Source organism: Salvia miltiorrhiza, chromosome 7 (genome assembly GCF_028751815.1).
Source record: "Salvia miltiorrhiza cultivar Shanhuang (shh) chromosome 7, IMPLAD_Smil_shh, whole genome shotgun sequence".
Lineage (NCBI taxonomy): Eukaryota > Viridiplantae > Streptophyta > Magnoliopsida > Lamiales > Lamiaceae > Salvia > Salvia miltiorrhiza.
In genome coordinates this window covers 16,134,622-16,157,868 of record NC_080393.1, presented here as the reverse complement: position 1 = coordinate 16,157,868, position 23,247 = coordinate 16,134,622, and the positions used below count along the sequence as shown (strand labels likewise).

General features: G+C 34.0%; 3 protein-coding genes across 7 annotated transcripts; 1 reads left to right on the top strand and 2 right to left on the bottom strand.

Moving 5' to 3' along the window:
* Window positions 1-5,478: 5,478 nt before the first annotated feature.
* LOC130995551 (uncharacterized) lies at window positions 5,479-7,190 on the top strand. Of its 2 annotated transcripts, XM_057920882.1 has the most exons (3): window positions 5,479-5,552; window positions 6,146-6,488; window positions 6,618-7,190. In XM_057920882.1, exons 2-3 carry the CDS (start codon window positions 6,156-6,158, stop codon window positions 7,173-7,175), a joined length of 891 nt encoding a protein of 296 aa, XP_057776865.1. In that variant the 5' UTR covers window positions 5,479-5,552; window positions 6,146-6,155; the 3' UTR covers window positions 7,176-7,190. The 2 variants fall into 2 exon arrangements, with proteins under 2 accessions (XP_057776865.1, XP_057776864.1); XM_057920881.1 differs by having other exon boundaries at window positions 5,488-6,488.
* Window positions 7,191-10,796: 3,606 nt separating this feature from the next.
* Window positions 10,797-13,920, bottom strand: LOC130995550 (two-component response regulator ARR11-like). Its single transcript, XM_057920880.1, has 5 exons — window positions 13,644-13,920; window positions 13,335-13,487; window positions 12,926-13,255; window positions 12,757-12,833; window positions 10,797-11,883 (listed from the first exon to the last, which is right to left on the bottom strand). Exons 1-5 carry the CDS (start codon window positions 13,777-13,779, stop codon window positions 11,164-11,166), a joined length of 1,416 nt encoding a protein of 471 aa, XP_057776863.1. The 5' UTR covers window positions 13,780-13,920; the 3' UTR covers window positions 10,797-11,163.
* A 4,431-nt stretch (window positions 13,921-18,351) lies between these two features.
* Window positions 18,352-20,495, bottom strand: LOC130995549 (E3 ubiquitin-protein ligase AIRP2-like). Of its 4 annotated transcripts, none has more exons than XM_057920876.1 (4): window positions 20,223-20,495; window positions 19,769-19,934; window positions 18,921-18,987; window positions 18,352-18,841 (listed from the first exon to the last, which is right to left on the bottom strand). In XM_057920876.1, exons 1-4 carry the CDS (start codon window positions 20,303-20,305, stop codon window positions 18,453-18,455), a joined length of 705 nt encoding a protein of 234 aa, XP_057776859.1. In that variant the 5' UTR covers window positions 20,306-20,495; the 3' UTR covers window positions 18,352-18,452. The 4 variants fall into 4 exon arrangements, with proteins under 4 accessions (XP_057776859.1, XP_057776860.1, XP_057776862.1 ...); XM_057920877.1 differs by having other exon boundaries at window positions 18,352-18,838; window positions 20,223-20,421; XM_057920879.1 differs by having other exon boundaries at window positions 18,352-18,838; window positions 20,054-20,235.
* Between the last annotated feature and the right edge of the window lie 2,752 nt (window positions 20,496-23,247).

The window sequence follows — 23,247 nt, the reverse complement described above, 5'->3', positions numbered from 1 at the left end:
ATTATAATTAATGATGCTATTAATATACTCTATTTTGTAATATGTTTAAGCATAAAGCATTTTGTTGGGATGAGGCTGCATACAACAAGGCAGTGATAAAGAAGGCATGGATAAAACGGGTGAAGGTGGCATATAGAGATTTCGTTTTCATATACAAGAAGTTGCTATTGGTCAGAGGGAAGAAGTTGTCATTCTTTCACCTTGATGTTGAGGTTGCATGGAGAGCATATCAGGATACGCCTGAGGCCGGGTCCAAGTCTCTTCACGTGTTGAAGAATTGCTTCTCCAAGCCATGTGGTGCGGGTACAGGGATAGACATCCATCCCGGAGGGTCGTGCAATGTTATTGATCATGACAAGCATCTGGTACGTTTAGATTGTTTTAGTTTACGTTAACAATTTCGATATAACTTGTATTTATATTATAGTATTAACTTAATTTTCTTCTTATTAATGTGTCTTTTAGGCTCGAGGGAAGAATATCTCCATGGATGCGGCGACTTGAAACATGTTTCGTTGAATTCATTATAAGGATGAAAAGTTTTCCTCTGGATGGCAGCTCACGGGGTACGTAGAATTTATATTTAATTTCTTATTCATTTTAGAAGTATTCTAACTTTGTTTAAATTGAAGGAGGAGGTCCAAAGACGATTGGATGAGCTGCACAACACTCAAGAGGATGCCACGCCCCATGACGTGGATAACATCTTTCACGAGGTCGTCACTCCTGACTCGAGGAGGTGTGTGATGGGGATGGGTATGATGTTGTCGAAGATCATTACCTCCCCTGATAGATCTAGCACGCAGTCCACTAGCACTTCTCGGGCTCCTCATCCACCATCTCTTGCAGCCGAGGTCGTCAGACTCAATGATGAGTTACAGGAGATGAAGCATAATGAGGAGACTCCGCAACATAAGATGGAGGAAATGCAGGCTCAGATTGCGCAGCTCATGCAGATACATCACCTTCTTCCTCTAATACCTCCTATCACTCTCATCCTAACATCTGATTAGCTCATTTATTTTGACATTATGACTAGATATTTGGATACTTTGATTATTATTTTGACAACTTTAAGACATATTTGCTCGTTTATGGATTTTTTTATTTTTGAATGAATTTATAAATTTTAAATTTTGATACCTTTCATATTTTGTTATATATCTAATATTGTTATTTGAGATAGGAATATAAAAATTTCAAGAAAAAATAATAAAAATAAAAAATATATATGTAAGGACCGAAAAACAGTCTTTAATAAAAAGATTAATTTTAACTGAACGAATAACCGAAATAATGGTCGTTAACTAGCAACCGAGATAACAGTCGTTAATTAACTACCATTTTTGCGGTTGTTATTCATCATAAAAACGTCTGTTAGTGTTAGTTTTTAAATAAACAAAAGAATTAATTAATGACCGATATAACGATCATTAAATAATGACCGACCGCTATTTCGATCGTTAATAATTGTTAAACATTGTAAAATTCGACCAATTTTTTATTACAAAATTGCAACAATCGAATTAAGTAATGGTTGTTGAGTTTAAAAAATTGTCAATACCTCTAAATAACCATTTTGATTTGTTGGAGTTAGTTTTTAACTCCAGTATTATTTTGTTTTTCCTTTCATCACATTTTTGCAGGCCTTAAAACAAAGTCAAAGTCAGTTCCTACAAGATAGGAAACATGGAGAAATGAAGAGAAGTGGTTGAGGGAGTTAGTTCCTAAAATCATGGATAAAACCCTAAACTACCTCAACCTCCACTACTCCACTTCTTGCAACCACGTTTTCAGCCTTGAAGAGCGCAAGATTGGAGTTGTCTATAAAAGCTGAGGAAGTTCCCTCAGTCTGTGGAGCGCTTACAGAGAGAAATCAAGCCATGTAGGGCAATTGTGTACGAGTGTGATTCCGTATGTTGGGATAACATCAGAGTCAACACTCGTTGTTTAATTTTGTAAGGTTTCGGAGTATTACTCTTGAACCGAGTTTTGTTTTTTTATGAGAGTGTCGTTTGTTCAATACCTAGGTTCTTGTAAAGGTATTGAACGTGAGTTGTTCATTCTCGATTTAGTCTTTTTGACATACACCTGGTGCATCAACCACCAAACTCACCCGACACCAACATAAATGATTTGGGGTGGTTCAGGGCCATACAATCGCTGCAAACTGAATCAGTTTGCAACAATGTGGCTGACTTACTTATGGCTGTTCAAAATTCATATCAACAGTTAAGTGCACAAACCTTGAATAAGGTTTTTCTTAGCCTACAAAGTTGCATGATTGAGATACTCAAGGTCAAAGGTCAAAACTGCTACAAAATTCCACATTTGAAGAAGGATGCCTTGATTAGGCAGGATATGCTTCCTTTAAACCTTGAAGTTGATTCAAGGCTTGTTAGGGAATGCATAGCCTACCTAATTGAGCAGGGGAGCATTAATGGGAGTGAAAGTTTCTTATTGCAGCTGCCTATAGGCATGATTGGAGGCACAACTGAGGGGCTGACTTGTAGCATGCAGCAGCTACAAATTCAAGGGGGCAGTGGTGCATTTTGAAGATTTGAAGCTTGTTGTTGTTTTTGTAAAGTGAATGCTCATGTTTTTGTAATGCACATATGCACATATGCACATATGCACAGATGCACAAAGCTTTTTTGTAATAGATGCACAGATGCACATATGCACAGATGCACAAAGCTTTTTTGTAATGTATGCACAGGTTGCTAATGGAAAAACAATTTCAGATTGTTATTTTGAGATTTTATAGCACAATTTTTTGTAATGTATGCACAGGTTACACATATTACACTGCTACAAGCAGATACCAACATAAAATACACTGCTACAAGCAGCTACCATCAAATAGGCCATCCAACAGGGCAAAGATGCACTACACACAACACAAAGACCATACAAAACCAAACCATAAGCAAGAAGTGGAACATGCAAGATCAAATTAGGGTTTCATCTCATACAATTTCAGATTGTAATCATCGATGCACCATTTTCGGACACAGCACATAGAATGAGCATAATCATATCATTTCAGCCACCAATTATCACTTCCCACAGTACAATTGCATCATAATCCCACATATGACAATCTGTGCATAAAGAAAAGATCCAAAATAGGGCAGATCTCACCAAAAAGAACGCAGGAAGCAGGATCCGCATCATAGATTCAACAGCATCGCTCATGTTTCGATGCTCCCAATTTTCCTCACAAAAAAAGAAAGAGTCAGGGTAAGCATCGGACAAGTCCGGCGAACCAGGGTAAGCATCGGACAAGTCCGGCGATTTACCTTCAAAGGCTAAATCGCCTTGAAAATGTTCTCTGCACTTATCTTCAATCACCTTGCATTCGATCCACGCCTCCAGTTGTCCCTTCCATTCAAAATCGAGCAAATCTCCATTCAAAATCGAGCGAATCGACATATCTCGGCGATTTACCTTCGATTCACCCTCAGATCTGCATCATCGGGAAGGAGGGCAAATAGGCGATGGTGGATTTAGCTGGTGAGAGACGAGTGCAGATTCGAGAGGGAGAGAGAAGAAGCTTCGAGAGGCGATGGTGATTTAGCTGGTGAGACGAGTGCAGATTCGAGAGGGAGAGATGAGAAGCTTCGAGCGATTCAGTAATGGAGTTAGGGTTAGAGAGAGCGGCGGGATTGAAGAGATAGAGAGAGCAAGGGTAGAATTAGGGTTCTCAGAGAGAGAGCGGCGGAATTGAAAGATGGAGCAAAAAAATGAAATAAATTTTGAGGTCCAAAAAATTGACTTAATTGAGGTCCGAATTATTTGACTTAATTAAGTATAATTAGCGAATATTTTAATGCTTAACTGCCCCCTGATTTTTTCCAAAAAAGGAAATGTGTCATGTAGGTTGGGACAGCCCAAAAAGGAATACGTGTCATGAATAATGGGACGGAGGGAGTATAATTTATAACTTGAAGAATTTTTGTATCTCCTTGTGTCTTCTCTCCCATTTTTATTTATTTCCACTGCTGTTTACTCTGTGTTGTTGTGCGTGCTGTTCCAACACTCTGCACAACATTTTTGATCCAGAAGAAGTAACACTAACAAGCCTAAACACACCAGTGCACACATCAAGTTTTCCGCTGCTGTTTACTCTGTGTTGTTGTGCGTGCTGTTCCAACACTCTGCACAACATTTTTGTTCCAGACAAAGCAACACTAACATGATTAACAAAAAGTTAATAATATCCACCAAAATAAAAACATATTAATTCTAATTAATTTTGTAGTAAATTGACAGTTCTACCCTTTTAGTTAAATCTTTTTATATTATTTTTTCAATGTTCAGATTTTATATACAAAATTGCAAACAATAACTTCAAAACCGTAGATATCACATTTCTGAACTATTTACGGAACAAATCTTTTATGCTTATCTTCTTCTTCTTCTTTTGTTCGATTTATTTCTTCTTATTTTTTTTGGTTGATTTTCTTCTTCTTCTCCATCTTTCTGTTCTTGTTTTCTTCGATTTTCTGTAATTTTTTTTTTTTTTTGTCAATTTTCTTTTTCACGTTCAATATAGTAAGAGTTTTGCTTCTTCAAGGTAACTTTTATACTATAGCGATTTCTTATTTTTTCGATCAAATCTTTTCAATGCCAATCAATTAGTTTAATTCCAATCACCACTCTGCTCCTTCAATATTTGCACCACGTATTCTTGACATGGGTGAAAAGAATGAATTAATCTAATTGTATGCATAAGTCTGCTCCTTGTATGAAATTTTTATTGTTGTATCAAGCTGTTGGATTTCGCATAACATTATATCCAATGAAATTATTATCCTTTAATGTGTGAGTTATGCATTGTGGAGAAAAAGAAAGCTAACAGATCAGATCATCGTTCGAAGGCGGCGTCCGAGTAGCAGAGATGCCTCGGCTGTTGTAAAATTTAATTTCTTACTTTTAAGATCTATTGATTTTTTTAATAAATTCTAAAAATCTATATTTATAAAAGGACAATTTTGGTAGTACTGGTTAGTATTATTATATTTTTATTTATATGGTTAGAATAAACTTTTACTTAATCAAAATGATTATTTTAATATTTGCCTCTTTAAAAAAACTATCGTTATGCAAATCACGACGCCTTTGAAAGGTCGTCAAACCTTTTAGCGACCCTTTTCTTGTAATTAGGGATGTCAATCGGGCCAGCCCATCGGGTTTTCGGGCTAGCCCTATCAGGTTCCGGGTTAATCGGGTGTGGGCTAATCGGGTTGGAGGTTTTTTCGGGTTGTAAATCTTCAACCCTAACCCTAAACATTCGGGTTTCGGGCTAGCCCATCGGGTTGGAGGTTTTAAAGGTGTAAAAATAAAATTATCTTTAAAAGAATTACGAAAGCATCTTATACCATATCGAAAAAACGTTATCAGCACTTTGCTTCATTCGTATATATATTAGAGAATAGATTAGAGAATACGAATGAATTTCTAACAAAGGTATTTTGCTTTCGTAAAATCTAAAACGTTATCAGCACGAAAGTTCTAGTTCTCTCATCATCTCCCTTCGATCGTAAAAGGTCCAATTTTCGAATTCTATTTCTCTTTATTGGTTGTTGTTGATACTATTGTTTAAATTGCATTCCATGTATTGACGTATTTGAATTGATTACTAAAAAAAAAAAAAAAAAAAACGAATCAATTGGGAATTGAGAGCCATTGTAATTATGTATGTGTTTTTAGATTGATTTGGTATACTTAGTCAACGTATATGAATGTTTTGGGATTTAGGCAAAGAATCATGTTGCTATTTGTTTCTTTCTTCAAATTATTATTTTGTTTCGTGTTCTTTGATGATCTATATATACATTTAAATCTATTGAAGTTGAAAGAGATTTAAATCTTATGCTCTTATTTTTGAAATTTGATATGTTATATTATGAAATATACTATATATATATATATACACAAATTTTTTTTCTTTTCAAAATGATCTTGAAAATTAATTGATGCTATTTAAATAGCACAAGTAATATTCCTGAAGAATATTACATTCAAGATCTTAAATTGATGCTATTAAAGTAGCACAAGTAATATTCCTGAAGAATATTACAAGCTCTCTGAGCAAATAAATTAAACATTTGGATAATATATCCTTGATTATTTTGTGCAGAATTGCACGGATGGCAAACATAGCCAAACTTGAGTTCATCGCCCTTGACATCTCGGGCAAGAATTACATGTCATGGACTCTTGATGCTGATATTCACCTAATCTCAAGGGGTCTAGGAGAAACTATCAAAGAAGGAAACAAAGCGTCCGACCAGGATCGCGCTAAGGCACTAATATTCCTTCGTCATCACCTTCATGATGACCTTAAGACAGAGTATCTGACTGTCAAAGATCCACAAGAATTGTGGATGAACCTCAAAGACAGGTTTGATCATCAAAAGACTGTCGTCCTTCCTAAAGCTCGTTACGAGTGGATGCATCTAAGACTGCAAGACTTTAAGTCTGTGAGTGCTTATAATTCTGAATTATTTAGAATTGTTTCTAAATTGAAACTTTGTGGAGAAAAAATTAGTGATACTGATATGCTTGAGAAAACATTCTCCACTTTTCATGCTTCTAATGTGTTGTTACAGCAACAATATAGAGAGCGGGGTTTCAAAAAGTATTCAGAATTAATAGCTTGTTTGTTGGTTGCCGAGCAAAATAATGAATTGCTCTTGAAAAATCACGCACTCCGCCCCACCGGTTCCGCTGCATTGCCTGAAGCCAATGCAACTTTCAACCATGATAATGGACGTGGTCGTGGGAACCCACGTGGACGTGGGCGTGGACGTGGACGTGGATATGGTCGTGGTCGTGGACGCGGTAAACCACATGATGCAACCTTTAGCAACAAAAAGCATAAAGCATCCAACGAGCACAATTCATACAAAAAGGAAGGTGAATGCCAAAGGTGTGGTATGACAGGACATTGGGCACGTACTTGCCGAACAGCAAAACACCTTGCAGATCTATATCAAGATTCAATCAAGGGAAAAGGCAAGAAGGAGTCCAATAATGTTGACTTTGACGGTCCAATTGATACTACTCATTTAGATGTCTCCGACTTCTTTTATGACCCAAAAGGAGATAATATAGATCAATTGATCGGTGGTGGTGTGCTTGAAGATAATAATATGGACACTGTTTAGACCTTAATTTTATTTTTTTTCTTTTCTAGTTGTTAAGATGACATTGCTTATTTTTAATTTCAAGATGTTGTTTTTATTTTTTTTATTACAATAATAAAAATCAAATGCTTACTCAATAATAATTGATTTTTTTTTCCAAAATATCTCAGAAAATCAAATGGAATCTTGTGATATTTGTCTTACCGATAGTGCCACCACACACACTATTCTTCAAAAGAAGAATTATTTCCTTAAGTTGACATTAGCCAAGGATAATGTCAACACAATATCAGGTGCATCAAACATCATTGAAGGCTCCGGAAGAGCTTGTATCATTTTGCCAAATGATACTAAATTAGATATTGAAAATGTCATGTACTCTAGTAAGTCTAAAAGGAACTTACTAAGTTTCAAGGATATCCGCAATAATGGATACCACATAGAGACAATTGCAGAAGGTAGCAATGAATATCTTTACATAAATTCTTTTGTTTCAGGCTATAAGCTGACAAAAGAAAAATTAGCAACACTACCTTCTGGAATGTATTACACATTCATAAAAGCAATTGAGACAAACCATGTCATGAACATAAAGTTCAATGATACAAAAAGCTTTAAGCTTTGGCATGATAGGTTTGGACATCCTGGAGCGACTATGATGCGCCGAATAATCAATAATTCATATGGGCACAACATAAAGAATCAAAAGATTCTTTCTACAAAGGAATTCCCATGTGATGCTTGTGCGCAAGGCAAGTTAGTTATTAGACCTTCAAATACGAAGGTTAATACTGAATCTCCATCTTTCCTAGAAAGAATTCAGGGAGACATTTGTGGACCTATACATCCACCTTGTGGACTTTTTCGATACTTTATGGTATTGATTGATGCTTCTTCTAGATGGTCACATGTATGCTTGCTTTCTACTAGAAATGCAGCATTTGCTAGACTACTTGCTCAAATCATAAAATTAAGAGCTCAATTCCCAGACAATTCAATTAAAAGAATTCGTCTTGATAATGCTGGTGAGTTTACATCTCAGGCATTTGATAACTATTGTATGGCTATTGGAATTGAGATTGAACATCCAGTAGCTCATGTTCATACTCAAAATGGTTTAGCGGAATCATTTATTAAACGTCTTCAAATTATTGCTAGACCATTACTTATGAAATCAAAACTCCCAACTACTGCTTGGGGTCATGTCATATTACATGCTGCAACATTAGTTCGACTAAGGCCATCAGCTAATCATGAATACTCCCCAATGCAAATTATCTTTGGCCGAGAACCCGATGTTTCTCACTTACGATAAACACGATGTTATAAACTAGAGAGAAGCGAGATGTTATAAACTTGAACTTCACACTAGAACTTCACACTAGAACTTTCTCTTGAACTTCACACTAGAACTTTCGTGCTGATAACGTGTTATAAACTAGAGAGAAGCGAGATGTTATAAACTTGAGAGAAGCGAGAGAATAGATTAGAGAATACGAATGAAGTTCACAATACACCTTTAAAATATGGTATTTTGCACTATTGTTATATCATATTAGAGAATACGATTATTAGAAAATTTTGCACAATCCATGAAGTTCACATTACGAAAGCAAAATACCTTTGTTAGAAATTCAAAGTGCTGATAACGATAATTTACTTCGGATACCATCTTATACCTTTGCATCAAATAAAGAATTACGAAAGCAAAATATATATAAATATATTTAGGCTTTAATTGATATTTACTTGCTGTAAAATCACTTTGCAGCAACATTAAAGAGAAAGGCTAATTAAGTTTGGCAGAGAGTCCCCCAACAAAAATAAGTTTCAACCATATTTTGTATATTATCAAATACTATTCAAATCCCCCAACAAAAATAAAAGCACCTAAAATCCCCCAATCTTTCGAAGAGTATATAGTATATATTTAATATGTTGCTCTTGATTCTGAAAAGAAAATACAAGTCCATAGGCCATGGCTAGCCAATTTTATCGCATTTAAAAAAAAAAGTAGATTAAATTGATGCATATTACATATATATGTTGCATTTTCGTGGCTAGCAAAGATAGAGAGAAACCTCTAATACTCTATACCTGAAACTTCAAAGGATTGAAGACGAACTACGGACAACGGGTAGTGAAGAAACCGGAGGTGGTGGTGGCCGGCTGCCCGCTGTAGAAATCGGTGAAGTGAGACAGCGACTCGAGCTTCGTCTGTTCCAGGCGGCCGCTGAGCAGATCGTCGATGGTGATGGCTGATGCGAGTGGAGGCGAGGCAACCGGCGGTGGTGGCGGATGGGCTCTCCGTCGGCGGTGGTGCAGTGAAGAATGGAGTGAAAAGGCTGCGTAAGTGAGGGTTAGGGCTGTCTAAATGGTTATCGGGTTTTGGGTATCCAATTAACCGAACCGAAATTCCCGGGTTTGGGTATCCAATAACCGAAAATTTCGGGTAACGGATCGGTTTCGGTTATTGTTTTTTTGGAAATTTCGGTTATCGGTTAACCCGAAAAACCGATCGGGTTAACCGAATAACCGAAAATTATTTTATTAATTATTTAATATATATATTATCAATATATCATATATAATATATTATATATTTGTAAATTAATATATAAATATATTTGTAAATTATTTAATATATATATATATTTGTAAATTATTATATATATATTATATAAATTATATTTGTAAATTTACATATATATTATATATTTGTAAATTTACATATATATTATATATTTACAAATATATTATATATTTACAAATATATTATAAATTTGTAAATTTATAATATATATTGGTAAATTTACAAATATATTATATATATAATATATATTATATATTTACAAATATATTATATTGTAAATTTACAAATAATTTACATATATATTATAATATATTTACAATATATTATATATTTGTAAATATATATTATATATTTGTAATTTCTTTTAGAGTAGATAGAGCAAAAATTATTTGAATTTTATTTTTTAAATGGGTATTTCGGATACCCAAATAACCCAATTGGTTAACCGAAGCGGGTATTGGGTAACCGAACTTCTAAAACGGTTCGGGAACGGTTATTGAAATTTGGCAATTTCGGGTTCGGGTAACCGAAAATTCGGGTACGGGTAACCGAACCCGAACCGATCGACAGCCCTAGTGAGGGTGAAGAATGGAGGCGCAATTTGGAGAGTGAAACTTCAATTCAATTCATTCAAACCCTAATTTTTTTATTTTTTATTTTAAATATTATGCAGCCCGACGGGCTGGCCCGATAACCCGACGGGCTGGCCCGCCTTAACCCGCCAACCCGAACGGGCTAGCCCGATTAGCCCGATTCGTTATCGGGCTACAATTTTTCAGCCCTAACCCTGTAATTTTATCGGGTTATTCGGGTCGGCCCACGGGTTTCGGGCTGGATTGACATCCCTACTTGTAATTAGCGACATTTTTGTTGTTGTTAAACCCTCTTTTTCTATGATTAATTCCATTTTTGTTAAGTAACTCCAAATAGTGGTCCATATAGTCTAGCCTTCAAGTACAAAGATTGACAAAATAAATCATATCCAACAAAAATTGAGTAATACTTATATTATTAGTTTAAAGTTTCACATATTACTTTCGCCTTTTCGCGTCATGGAAATTACAAAAGTAGATTTACATCCATTTGATGCTTTTCCTTTTCTTATAGAAAAAACATAACAAAATCATATACTATAATGTTTCGACGAATATATCCGCACGTTTTGAGGTCTCATGGATATATACTTGATGTAGAAAAAACATGACCATGACCTTTCTCCTATCTCCTTTCTTTTCTTCTAAAAGAGGACTTCTTAAACCTTTCCTTTTCTTTTCTTCTAAAAGAGGACTTGTTTCACACACCAGCATAAAACATCATGCTGTGTAACCTGGTCTCTAAACCTAATCTTAAATCTATACATTTAATATAAAAAAGGCAGACTAAATCAGAAAGAAGAATATGCATATATATTAGGGATCATCGAAAATACAGTCCTTGATTGGTCTGTTGTGCATTGCAATCGTACTCATCCTCAAACTTTTGAAAATCGTAGAGTTCCGGCGGAACATGATCGGTAGGAAGGAGATTGGTGCAACCAAAGCTAACAAGTTGATGAGGATTGTGCAGATGGTAGATGTGATCACTTGAAGAGGAATAAGCATTGAGTTCCGCATTAAGAGGGGCTGATGATGATCCTGTTCCCACAATCATGTTCATGTTCTTGAAGGATGATTCCATACTGTTGTGCAGATTCTGGTCTTGGTCGTAGCGTGGAAGTGGGACGTCGTGTGAATGCCTCAAATGCTGTGTGACGGAGAGCAAAGCGTGATCGGTTCCAATGGCGTAGCTTCTGTTCTTGCTTGACAAGTTAGCTTCTATTGGTTGATCTTCCCTCCTTATAGCGAGTGGGAGTGGGAAGGGATGGTCGGGCTGGAAATGGGGATTCAAGTCTCCATTCGGCCAAGTGTAGTGCGCTTGGATCTTGGACACGTCCATTCTTGAGGGAGGAAGAGGAGGATCATCTGCCATTGGCATTGGCACTGGCATTCTGCTGTGGTTGTGGTGGATACCGTTGATCACGATCTTCTGCTGCAGACTGACTGAGTTTGAAGGAAAATCTGAGAGCTTCACTTCATTACACGCCGCTGCGTTTACCTCATTTTCTTTTTGCACCCTGCTTATATACAGCCTATACTTCTGGAACAACAAAATATATATCACTACATTTTCCTCATATTTAATTAGGAAACTAAACACTCACCTCCCAATTTCATGATTTTTAGTTTTTTAAATAACATAATACATTCTTTTAATAATAGTAGCATTCAAGCTAATTGTTTAACATTTTACTATAGTCTGTTATATTATAGTTTGTTAAATTAGTGTTATTACATTTCTTAGTGGGTACATTTTACGATAGTTCGTTATATTATAGTTTGTTAATAAATTTGTATTATTTTTGTTCACTTTAAAATTTCTTAGTGAGTTTCAGTCAATCCTTCAATTAAAATAAAATTTTGAACTGTTACTAATGAAAATTAATTTATTTTTGTAGAAAGCAAATAAGTTTTTTTTATTTTAAATGCATTATTTCTATGCTTTTAATGTACTTTGTTATTGGATCAATTGAATGAGAACAATTATTTGTTATAATGAGTTCTAGTCTTAAGAACAATAAAACTCTACTTGGATATAAAAAGAAATTATACGGAGTGTCCAAAAAAATTTGACTCCGTACAAATACTTCGGGTCTCCATAACTAAAAAATTCAACCCCCGTCCCCTTAACGACAATACTTGGATCCACCCTTGAAAGTGAAAAGAAAAACAAACTCCATACTTAGCAAATTCAACCCCCGTCCCCTAAGGACAATACTTGGATTCACCCTTGAAAGTGAAAAGAAAAACAAGTAAAGATATATACTTAACAAATTCAGCTCCCAACCCCGGCCTTAACAAGAGATCTTGGAAGTGCCCATGAGCTCCATACTTAAGCCTCTGCCCCCTAACGACAAATCTTGGATCCGCCTGAAAGTGAAAAGAAAAACAAGAAGATGGCTTTTGTACCTACCTGCAAGTGGCTAGCAACATTCTCTCTTGTTAACCATGGCACTTCCATCAACTCAAGTATTTTCTTGGGGCCAACTTCTGCACACACACAACAAAATCCATCAAGTCAAGTATTTTCTGTACACACACATGAATGGTAGTTGGGAGAAATTAAGAAACAAAGTACTTACTTTCCAATCCAACGCGGTTGACAGCTTTGACAAACTTTTGATGAAGATCGAAGGTCCAAACGACCCTAGGTTTCTTGAGAGTGGTAGGATCATGTGTGGTGTTATCATGATCTTTTCTTTTGTTAGCGATGACAATATTATTGGCATCGGAGTTATGTGGAGTTGGGTCTTGTTTTGGTTCAACACACTTGATCTCGTGTATTCTCTTCCTAAACACATGCTGCCATATGTTGCGAAGCTCCCTCGTTCTTATGGGTTTCTGAAGGTACTCGCACGCGCCATGCTCAACCCCTTTCATCATCCTGCTTGGATCTCCATCCTCAGACATCACTGCATATCTCATTAATAAATACTACTATTATATATCTTCAACTTTCAAGGGCTAGTCAATATATCACCAGAAACTCACCTATAACCGGAATATTCATTTTATGAACAACTTGTTCCAAAAAGTTGAAATCATCCACGTCCGCCACCTTCGCATCACTTATTACTATATCAAATCCATCTTTTTGTTTCCCAAGCACATCCAATGATTCTTGTGCTGAATTACACATGCTTACTGAAAATTCACAAAACCAACAAAAGTCACTAATACATATGTCATGTTCATCTAATGGGCGAACATCACATTTTTTTCACAGATGCAAAGGTGGGAATATAGGTAAGGACAAAAATACAAGTTTCAAATAATATAAGAGGAGAGAGATCTAGAGACCTTCATACTTGCACTTGAGGAGCATCTTGTGAAGAATATTCAAGTAGGCAGGATCGTGATCGACAACGAGAACCCGAAGACCCGCAGGGAAAGAATCGGACCGCAAAGCAGTACTACTATTTGATCCCAACACCATTTGATTTGTCTGCTCCTATGAATCAATGTGTGAGGTGTGTATAAGGGAGAGAGAAAGAAATTAAAGCGACTTGGTTTGAGAGATTACTATATAGCGGAATCAACAGATTACTATAGATGTGCGAGATTTCAGTGGGAGAGAGAAAAAAAGTCGACTTCGTTTGAGTTTGAAAAGGGAGAGAGTCTTGTGGGAAGGAATAAGATAACCATTTACCGCGGTTATGTAGGCTGTGGTTAACATATATCCAACCAATTTAAGCACTAGTCAAATTCTCTCAGGGTTTAACAGAATGTTGAATATGTATTATCTTACACAAAATCAACACTTAAACTCGGCGACGCAATAATATTATAGTTATAACGATTTTTTTTTAGTTATAACAACATTTATTCCCAAATAAATCTATAATATATTCAAAAGTTAAAACTCCAATTTGAAATCAAATTGATTTTAAATTAAATTGGGCGCCGCTAATTTTATAAAAATATTAATCAATAAAGATAATTTATATATCTAAAAATTGTGAAATTTTTCAATGATTTGTTTCATTTAATATTAACAAAATTTCCTAAATTTTAGATTTTTTTTGGTATTATTTTCCCTTGTTTTTTCTTCTCATTTTTTTCTCCTAAAAATCGTGTCATTTGGTTAATCGTTAATTAGGAAATAAAATACAGACAAGAACGAGCAACATGGGCAAGCCTTATTTGCCTCTCTATACATATGTCAAACACGAATAAGAAAATTCTCTCTATACAGTCTTCAAAATCTCGCAAATATCTTGAGAGAGAAGGTCTTTCTCTTCGTGCCACGAGCATGGAATCATTGAGACGCAATGTTATGCTCAATACTCGTGATTATACCCTGAATTAAATTATAGCATTAAATAAATAACTTCTCAACTATTTTCGCAGCATATTTAAACTACAATCATTACAAAATAAAATCACGCTTGCCAGTAAACTTTTAGTAAATTATTTTCACGCACTAAATTGTAATTGTAATTTCTACATTTATTTTTTGACAAAAGACTTATTATTATGATCTAAAAGTTTAATAGTAATTTTATTTACTTTAATGTAACACCCCAAATATTTACATTTATTATATAAGTTTAATTATTAATATTTTTTTTCTTGTACAATTTATTATTTTTAGATAATTACATGATATATATATATATATATATATATGCACCATTAATTTTATCTAGATTATTATTATTATTATTATTATTATTATTTTGATTCCTATTAGAATTAGAACTCTTTTATCATCTTTATTCTTAATTTTATTTGGAGATATACATATGATACAATCTTTATACTTATCAAACTTTTTAAAAAACTAGTATAAATAGAGACACAATTATTTACCCCCTAAGAACTCACACATACGTAGCTCTAAATATTTTTTCTCACGTCAAGTCAGAGTTTTTTTTTTTTTTTGAAATTGGTAAGTCTTTAAATTCTTTTCAATAAACTGCAGTATTTTATTTTTTTACATACGAACAGAACAAGAAGAGTAATAAAGTGAAGTTTTATGTTCTAATTGGTAATGAATCAGTTCAGATTGCCCTTTTCTTTTCTTTTGATTATTTTTTTATGGTTTCAAAGTTGTATTAAATATTTGACGTAATATTAATTTACTTGTTAACATTAGTCCTTTTATTTTGTTTCATTATTTTTCCAAATCACAACAAAAAGTGGCGGCTACTCTTTTTTAACTAAGGATTGTTATTAGTCCTTTCTTGTAAACTCATTTAATAACAGTAGTTGCGAGTTTAGATTAAGTGATTTAGTTCTATAATAATTTGTATAATAATTTCTCTAATTGCAAAACTCGTTTAATTCTAAAGTTTTCATAAGATTAGTATGTCGGCAGAACTTTTATCTTTTCCTATAATCATATATATACATACAATTTCATAGATTTGAGATAGAATTTCATTAATACTTAGGCCTGGATTATTAATTTGAACTTAGATTAATATTGGATTAATATTAGATAAGGTTTATTTTTTACTCATTTAGACTAATAATATTAATGATCTTACGAGAATAAGTTTTATAGATATAAATTATTATTTTTAGTTCATTGTTTAGGCCCTTATATGCTATTATTTGAATTTTATGTGATTAGGTGCGGTGCATTTAAGTTTTCCATTCTAGAATTTGTAGACTTTATTGTCTACGACATTAAGGTGAGGGATTTTACGCTTATTCATATGGTTATATATGTTTTTATTATCGCGTTTGATTACTTGTTTACGTGCATCTTATGACTATATTGTTATGTGTGATCATGGGACCTAAGCCATTGATCTATTGATCATGGGACCTAAGCCATTGATCTATGTTGATAAGTTGATCATGGGACCTAAGCCATTGATCTATGTATGTGTTTGATCATGGGACTTAAGCCATCGACTCAAACTATGATTATGTTTGTCAAGGGGCTCCCCGGTCTCTTGGCATATGTTTGCAAGTATGATAATGCGATGTGATTACGTATGTGACGTATGTGGATATTTGTTATGGTCATCACTGAGTATATTTTCAATATGCTCACCCCTTATCTTTTCAGTTTCGCAGTTCTGGAGTTGAGGCGGCCATGAAAGTCGAGAATGACTAGAGATTTAGTAATTCTATAGAAGTTTGAGTTGAATTTAAATTGGTTTAAACTTTTATAATTCAAGAAATTTTTATTTTATCTATTAGTTATTCAAAGATTTTATATTGAAAAGTTTATGAAAATTGGGGTCTTACATTTAAAGACGGATTACATCTGTAGCGAATGTATTGCTACGAAAATCCGTCGTGAAATCCGTTGTTAAATTCAATAAATTATATCCGTCACGAATCTGTTGTAATTTCATCAAAAAATAGTTACGGCATTAATTCCGTAGCTAAATCCAACGTTTTTTTATAGTGTTAATTAATTCTAAGAAAACATGAATTTCACATCCCTATTCCACAACGAGTTCTAATTGTAAAATAGGACAATATAGCTCAAGATAATAAAATATATTCACCACATTCAAGCCTTTCTACTTCCTTTTTAAAAATTAAATTGACAATGCTAGGTTCTTTAATTACCAAAACTTTCTCCTGTTGGATTCCACTAATCTTCACCAATAAAAGATTCAGAATTGGAGCATGATTTTGGATATTCCAAAGTTCCATCTATAAATGATATACTCTTGATGCGTTTGTCACTATTATTGTGGTTTTCTGCATAGATGGATGGACAATCATATATATATAGGGTCAAGTTAAACAGAGAATTATTATATATTTCATTTTGAACAAGTCTATACATTTTACGAACAGACGTATTTAGTGAAAAAAGAGAAAAACTCGCCACCAGCAGGATTCGAACCCGGAGCAAATTGCTGTTCATACGGTACATTAATTTGTTCGTAAAAATTGTAGATCTGTTCGTTTTTATTTCACAAATTCTCTATTCTCTAAATATTTAGCATTCTCTGTTTAACTTTTCTCTCTCTATATATATAGTGATTGAAAGATGTCACCGGTTGGCTTAGGAGAATTTAAGAATAATTGAGTAATAGTTACTAGACAATTCGAGAGCTTGTATATTGTACGTATTAATTATTCCAATAGCCAGGTGCAACACATAATTTTATGTATATACAAGAGTGGTTCAAATAAATCTTACAATTTTAATACTTTTGACGATGGTCCCGTCTGCGTGCGATTATTTTTCCACAAAATCCTTTGTGTAATATAGAGATTTCATCTGCGTGTTATTTTTCTCAACTTTGTGTGAATAGTGATCCGTCTGCGTGTAATTATTTTTAATAGTATAGTTTTTGACGTGGTTTCAAATGTAACTTTTAGTGGTTTGTAAAAAAAAGGCTTGTAATGGTTGAAGGAAAATTAGATACCCGGCCCACTTAAAACTTCTCTCCGGCTAAAGAGAACGAAGTTAAAAAATGAACTCTTCTTTTACTTCTCTTTATGTTTTTCTTTAATTGGTTTTTCCTCTTTAATGTTTTTGTTTAATTAATTAGTGGGTTTTTCTCTTTCTGTTCTTTAATTAATTAGTGGGTATTTTTTTCAATTTATTTATAAACGATGCTCATTCATTTGTTTCTTTCCTACCATCTATATACATTATGATATAACCACATCTACTTGCATTTTTTCGGTGAAACAAATTTTCATCAACGATTTCGGAAAAGAAATATCATCCTAACTGGGCATGCTATGTGCGGAGGGGGTTGCGCCAAATACATATCATACTCCCCTTGCTATGGCATGCAACATTCTTTTTTTTTTATAGCACAAAATCTTTGGTACACCTGGGTGTACCGTACAATCAGATTGACCCGTATCCAAAATAGTATTATTTATATAAGTTAGGTCAGGATATAGGTTCAAATCATAGTACAGGTCAAAGTTTAAGTGAAGGTATAATTCGGTTATACGGTACACCCGGATGTACCCAAGACCACCTCTTTTTTGAGAGGGCATGAGCAACATTTACATGAATTAATTATTAACTTGCAACTCATATTTTGGTGTGTTTGGCTAAGATATTGTGATATTCCAATAAAAACCCAATCTTGTAAGAATTTTTACTGAAAAATTCGAGCATAGAAAATCAGAATTTATGAAAAAGTTGTGCAAATAAAATAGGGTAGGTAGCTAGATGAGATAATTGTACATGAGCAAGCTAGAATGTTGCGATGGAGACAAAAGAGGCAAACTTTGGATGTAGAGGTAGAAGCGCGTGAGGTGGTCCTTAGCGAGGGTGAGGGCGTCGACGGCATCAGACCTGCTGGTTAGAACCCAGAGATCAGCGGATGCGACTCGGTTGAGGCTGGCTCGGCAGAAGGGGCACGACCGCGATCGCGCGCACCAGTCGTTGAAGCAGGTGATGCACATGGAGTGGGCGCAGTTGGGGAGCACAACGCAATCATCCATGTCCATGCATATCCCACATTCCTCTGCTTCACATTCGGATTTCAGATTCTCCTCCATTACTTCCGCTACATTCCCTTCCAGCTGCTTCGCCATCGGGTATATCACAGCTGCTGCGTTGCAGTTGCACTAAATAAATTAATTAATTAATTTACATTTTGCATGCATTTATGGTGTTGAAGATTACTATACCGTAGAATTCGCGCAGAGTGGCTCGCCTTTCTTCTGGGCTCGCAATCGCCATCTCATCCGCGTATACCTAATGTTTGCATACAAACAATTAAGCTGAGCTATTCGGATCCATCAAAATTAATTCATTCGACTTAGATTGATGCTCTTACTCGCCTCCGAAGAAACGTACCTTAGTGGTAAGACATTTTCCCTTAAATTAATAAATTAGGGTTTGAGTTATCTAGAAGCTTAGTATGTGAGGGTATTTTTATTTTTTTATGTAATGCAATGATAGATATGAATGTAAGTAAAAAATACTAGTATATTCTTTTATAATAAGTAATTCATTTATTTTTTAAATTTAAAAAGCTCAAATAAGCCCAAAATATTCGAAAATAAATTTCGAATCGACTGACAATAAAGATTGAGCTCAACTCAGACTCGATTACACTCCTAATTAACAAAAACACAACACTGAACATAAAATATTCCTCTTGTGATTTATAGACTGAGGGTGCGTTCTCTTTGGTTGTAAATTTATCATGGGAAAATGAAAGATAAACAAAATTTCACCCTTTAAATCCTTTTTTTCTTTTTCCATATTTCCTACTTGACCCTTGCTCGTTCCTCATTTACACTACAAAGGAGGGATAATATTATCACACCATTTTTGGAGGGATAATATTATCCATCCTTTGTAGTGTAAATGAGGAATGAGTAAGAGTTAAGTAGGAAATGTGAGAAAAGAAATAAAGGATTTAAAGGGTGAAATTTTGTTTATCCTTCTTTTTTCCATGATAAATTTACAACCAAAGAGAACGCATCCTGATAGATAAAGAGTGATAAGTAGAAAGATGAGAGAAGGTTACCTTGTATACAAGGACGTGAAAGAGGCCTAAACAAGTGAGAAAGGTGTCGAAACAGCTGCAGTCCATCCATTCTAGTACAAAAAGCAACAACGGTGCAAATGGGCTCAAACATAGTTTCATTTGAACAGTATCCCCTCCTATAATATTTCTGGGAAGAGCAGCCACCCTACATCATCAAACACACATGCATATTCTTCAATTCACAAACACCAATTATATCATGCATGTTACATCAATCATAAGCTTAATTTCACCAACTTAATTACACAACTACCTCCCAACTACCTTAACGAATGCAAGCTACTAAAAGTAATATCAGAAACGGCTTCAATGTGTGGCTCTTTCTCAATCTTAATTAACTACAAATGAAAAAAGGGCATTCACAAAATCATGCATGTAGCTAGCAACAAAAAATTCTTCTTCTTTTTTTTTATTATTAATTGTTTGAACTTACAAAGTGTTGGCATGGTGAATATCAGCTTCAACGGCATTGATCCATTCCCTCGTAGAACATCTTCGAACCTGTCTCTGCCACATTCGATCCTCAAAAAAAAATTCAACTTTTAGAAAAGAGTAGAAAACAAAAAAGATGAGACAATCACAAAAGGAGCTTTTTGGTGGAAGGAATTATATAAAGAGCAAATTGAAAGAAGAAAATAAAGGAGATTAGGAGAGAGTTTTCTTGGTGTTGAAACTTGTCCTACCTAGTTGAAGACAAGAAAAGAATATCTTTCCTTGTCAACATTATCTTACCTTCAATTTAATTAATCATATTGTCTTGCATCTTGTCTTCCTTGGCTGATAATCATTATAAATATCGTACTTCTCAAGTTTGACTTTTATCTACATTTCTCAATAATGCTTATCCGATTCTATCACTCCCAAAAAATAAACGATATGATCTTGGACTCTTGAATTTTTAAGTATTTGATCATGATTTATTGGTTCGCATTTTCACAATGATAGGTTTGTCCTTTTATTAAAAAAAATGCTAATTAATTATATACAAAAACTTGTGTATAAATATTGTTTGGTGATAAATGTGTGAGCTAGTTTCCGGACTCGGATTTTGGAAGAACCTAGCTACCTTGGAGAACCGGAGGAGGATCTAGCTTGCCAAGGTTTTGGAGTTGGTATAACAATTTCAGGAACCAATTGAAATTTAGAGGGTGTTTGGCTGAGTTTATAAGCTATTTAGGAGCTGATGAAAATAAAATTATGCGCCTATAGCTCCGAGATTGAAGCCGATGAATGAGGGAGAATTTGACATAATCTGACGATCAGCAGCGCTGCTATCTCGGCAGTCCTGATTTTGCGGATTTGGAGCTATATATCTTGAAGGATTTAAGTATCCGATAAAGTTAGAGATTAAATTGAAGATAAGATCAACTCGAAGAATTTTAATTAGTTCTATTGAGATAGAAACAAAGTCCTACTCCTACTAGCCACTAGGGTTCTTAATGTTCTAAGCCTATAAATATATGTAAAGTCTCATTGTAAATACACAAGCTACACATGCTCTACATTACGCACACGCAAACTGTTGTTTGTTATCGATATACAAAGTGCCAAAGTTAACACCATATTCATGTTTTACTATATCTGTTTTTCTTTTTTTCTATATACAAAGCGCCAAAGTTACAATTATATCTGTTTTTCTTTCTTTCTTTTAGTGCTGTTATTTTTTAGTGTAGCAGTAGCTTATAAGCTTCTTCAAAGGTTTTTGTAAAATAAGCATCTAAAGAGCTTATAAGTTGTAAACATAAGCTCTAAGAACTTATAAGAGCCCTAAAAAATAAGTTCATCTACCCCAACTTATTTTCTTTTTTTTTTATAAACAATATTGATTTTACAAAAATAATTCGACTATATTTTTTTTATTTTCATCATATATCATTCTAAATTTGTCTCTCTTTGATTTTTTTCTCTAATAAAGATTTTTAATTTCTAATTAAAAATTTTTTCTCTAGCTTATTATAAGCTAAATTATCCAAATATTTTAACAACTTATAAAATTTTATAACACTATATTTTATAAGTTGTTGAAATATCTTATAAGCTCTAAGAACTTATAAACTCTTTAAAATAAGCTTAATCAAACACCCCGGTAATTGAATAGGAGAGAATTAGACGCAAATGTAACTTTAATTAGTAAGTAAATTTAAGCGTGGCCTGTTTCAGTTATTTTGGATATAGGGCCCAGTGGGCCTGGTTACTACTGGCTACCTCATAACACAGCAAAATTTGTAAGAATACAAACGAAATAATAAAGTAAAAAAAAAAATGAATCGTAATTCAATTCAGGTAGGCAACAAAAAACCTCTCCTTAGTGAGAGTGAGAGGTTTTGATTCGAATCTCACGTAATTTAGGGTTTAAATTAATACAAACTATTCATACTTAAATGAAGAGTGGGATTCGAATTAAAAACCTCTCGCTAAAAAAATACATTTTTTTTATATATATATTTTAAATTTGCCTTCAAAATAGAGCTTGGGCTAAATTTTATCGGCATAATTAATTTTGTGCACTCTTAATTCTCTTATTATCTGTTGAATTATTTTTGTGATAATTCTCTATGAGATGACTGAATGATCTGTCTAAATGTACAAATAATTTATTTGAAACTATTTTTTAAAAAGAGTATCAAAACTAGACAAAATCTCTAGGGGGAGTCCCGAGTCCGCATCCAGTGATCCGGAGCTTCGCGCGTTGATCTAACCCAGCCCGTTGTCATCTCGCCCCATTTCGTCTCCAGTTATACTATAACTTATATTACATAAATGATATTTTTATAAATAATAAATGATACTTTTATAATGTTCATTTAATGTTAAAAATATTATTTTTTATCATATTTTATGTATATGATGTTATTTGTAATTAAATGAAAGTATTTATTATTGTAAGTGAATGAGGCGGAGCGGAGCTCAACATCAGTAGGCCTGGACCGCCTGGTCTGGTCGGGTGAATGTGCGGAGCTCCAAACGGCACAGTACGAACTCCTGTACAAAAGATCAATTTTTTTTTATGTTTTTTTCCTTAGTTCTTTGTTTCCGGAAATTATTTGGGAAAAGATATCGACCGTTGATCTTCAGCCAAGGCTGAGAAGATGTCATGTATCAGCATCGATCTTTATCTTCCTTTTAACCTTCGATTATGTATGAGGTTATATGCTCACCAGTCTAAATTAACTATTTAATTCCAGCTAGAGTTTGAGTTTATAATCAATTATGGTTGTTTGAATTTTATTCCAATTTGACAATTAATCCTAGTCCTAATATTTTGGGAAGTTTCTTATTTATATCCTTGTAAGACTAAGAATATTGCTATTAAATTGTAATACATAGTTTTATATTTTAAATGAATTAAAATGATATCATTGTCTTATAATGCAAAAATTAAGGACTATATAGTCCATATCAACGAATAATAAAGGAGAGCGCAAATGGGCCAAGTGTTGCTTCATGCAGCAGATGAT

Coding starts and splice junctions, on each gene's coding strand:
- LOC130995551 (XM_057920882.1), top strand. CDS start 6,156: ATGGCAAACATAGCCAAACTTGAGTTCATCGCCCTTGACATCTCGGGC. Junction 6,489..6,617: donor GACTGCAAGACTTTAAGTCT/GTGAGTGCTTAT, acceptor GTGTTGTTACAG/CAACAATATAGAGAGCGGGG.
- LOC130995550 (XM_057920880.1), bottom strand. CDS start 13,779: ATGGTGTTGGGATCAAATAGTAGTACTGCTTTGCGGTCCGATTCTTTC. Junction 12,834..12,925: donor CAACCGCGTTGGATTGGAAA/GTAAGTACTTTG, acceptor GTGTGTGTGCAG/AAGTTGGCCCCAAGAAAATA. Junction 11,884..12,756: donor ATGTTGCTAGCCACTTGCAG/GTAGGTACAAAA, acceptor TTGTTGTTCCAG/AAGTATAGGCTGTATATAAG.
- LOC130995549 (XM_057920876.1), bottom strand. CDS start 20,305: ATGTGGCAGAGACAGGTTCGAAGATGTTCTACGAGGGAATGGATCAAT. Junction 19,935..20,222: donor ATTCACCATGCCAACACTTT/GTAAGTTCAAAC, acceptor TTGATGATGTAG/GGTGGCTGCTCTTCCCAGAA. Junction 18,988..19,768: donor TTCACGTCCTTGTATACAAG/GTAACCTTCTCT, acceptor TGCAAACATTAG/GTATACGCGGATGAGATGGC.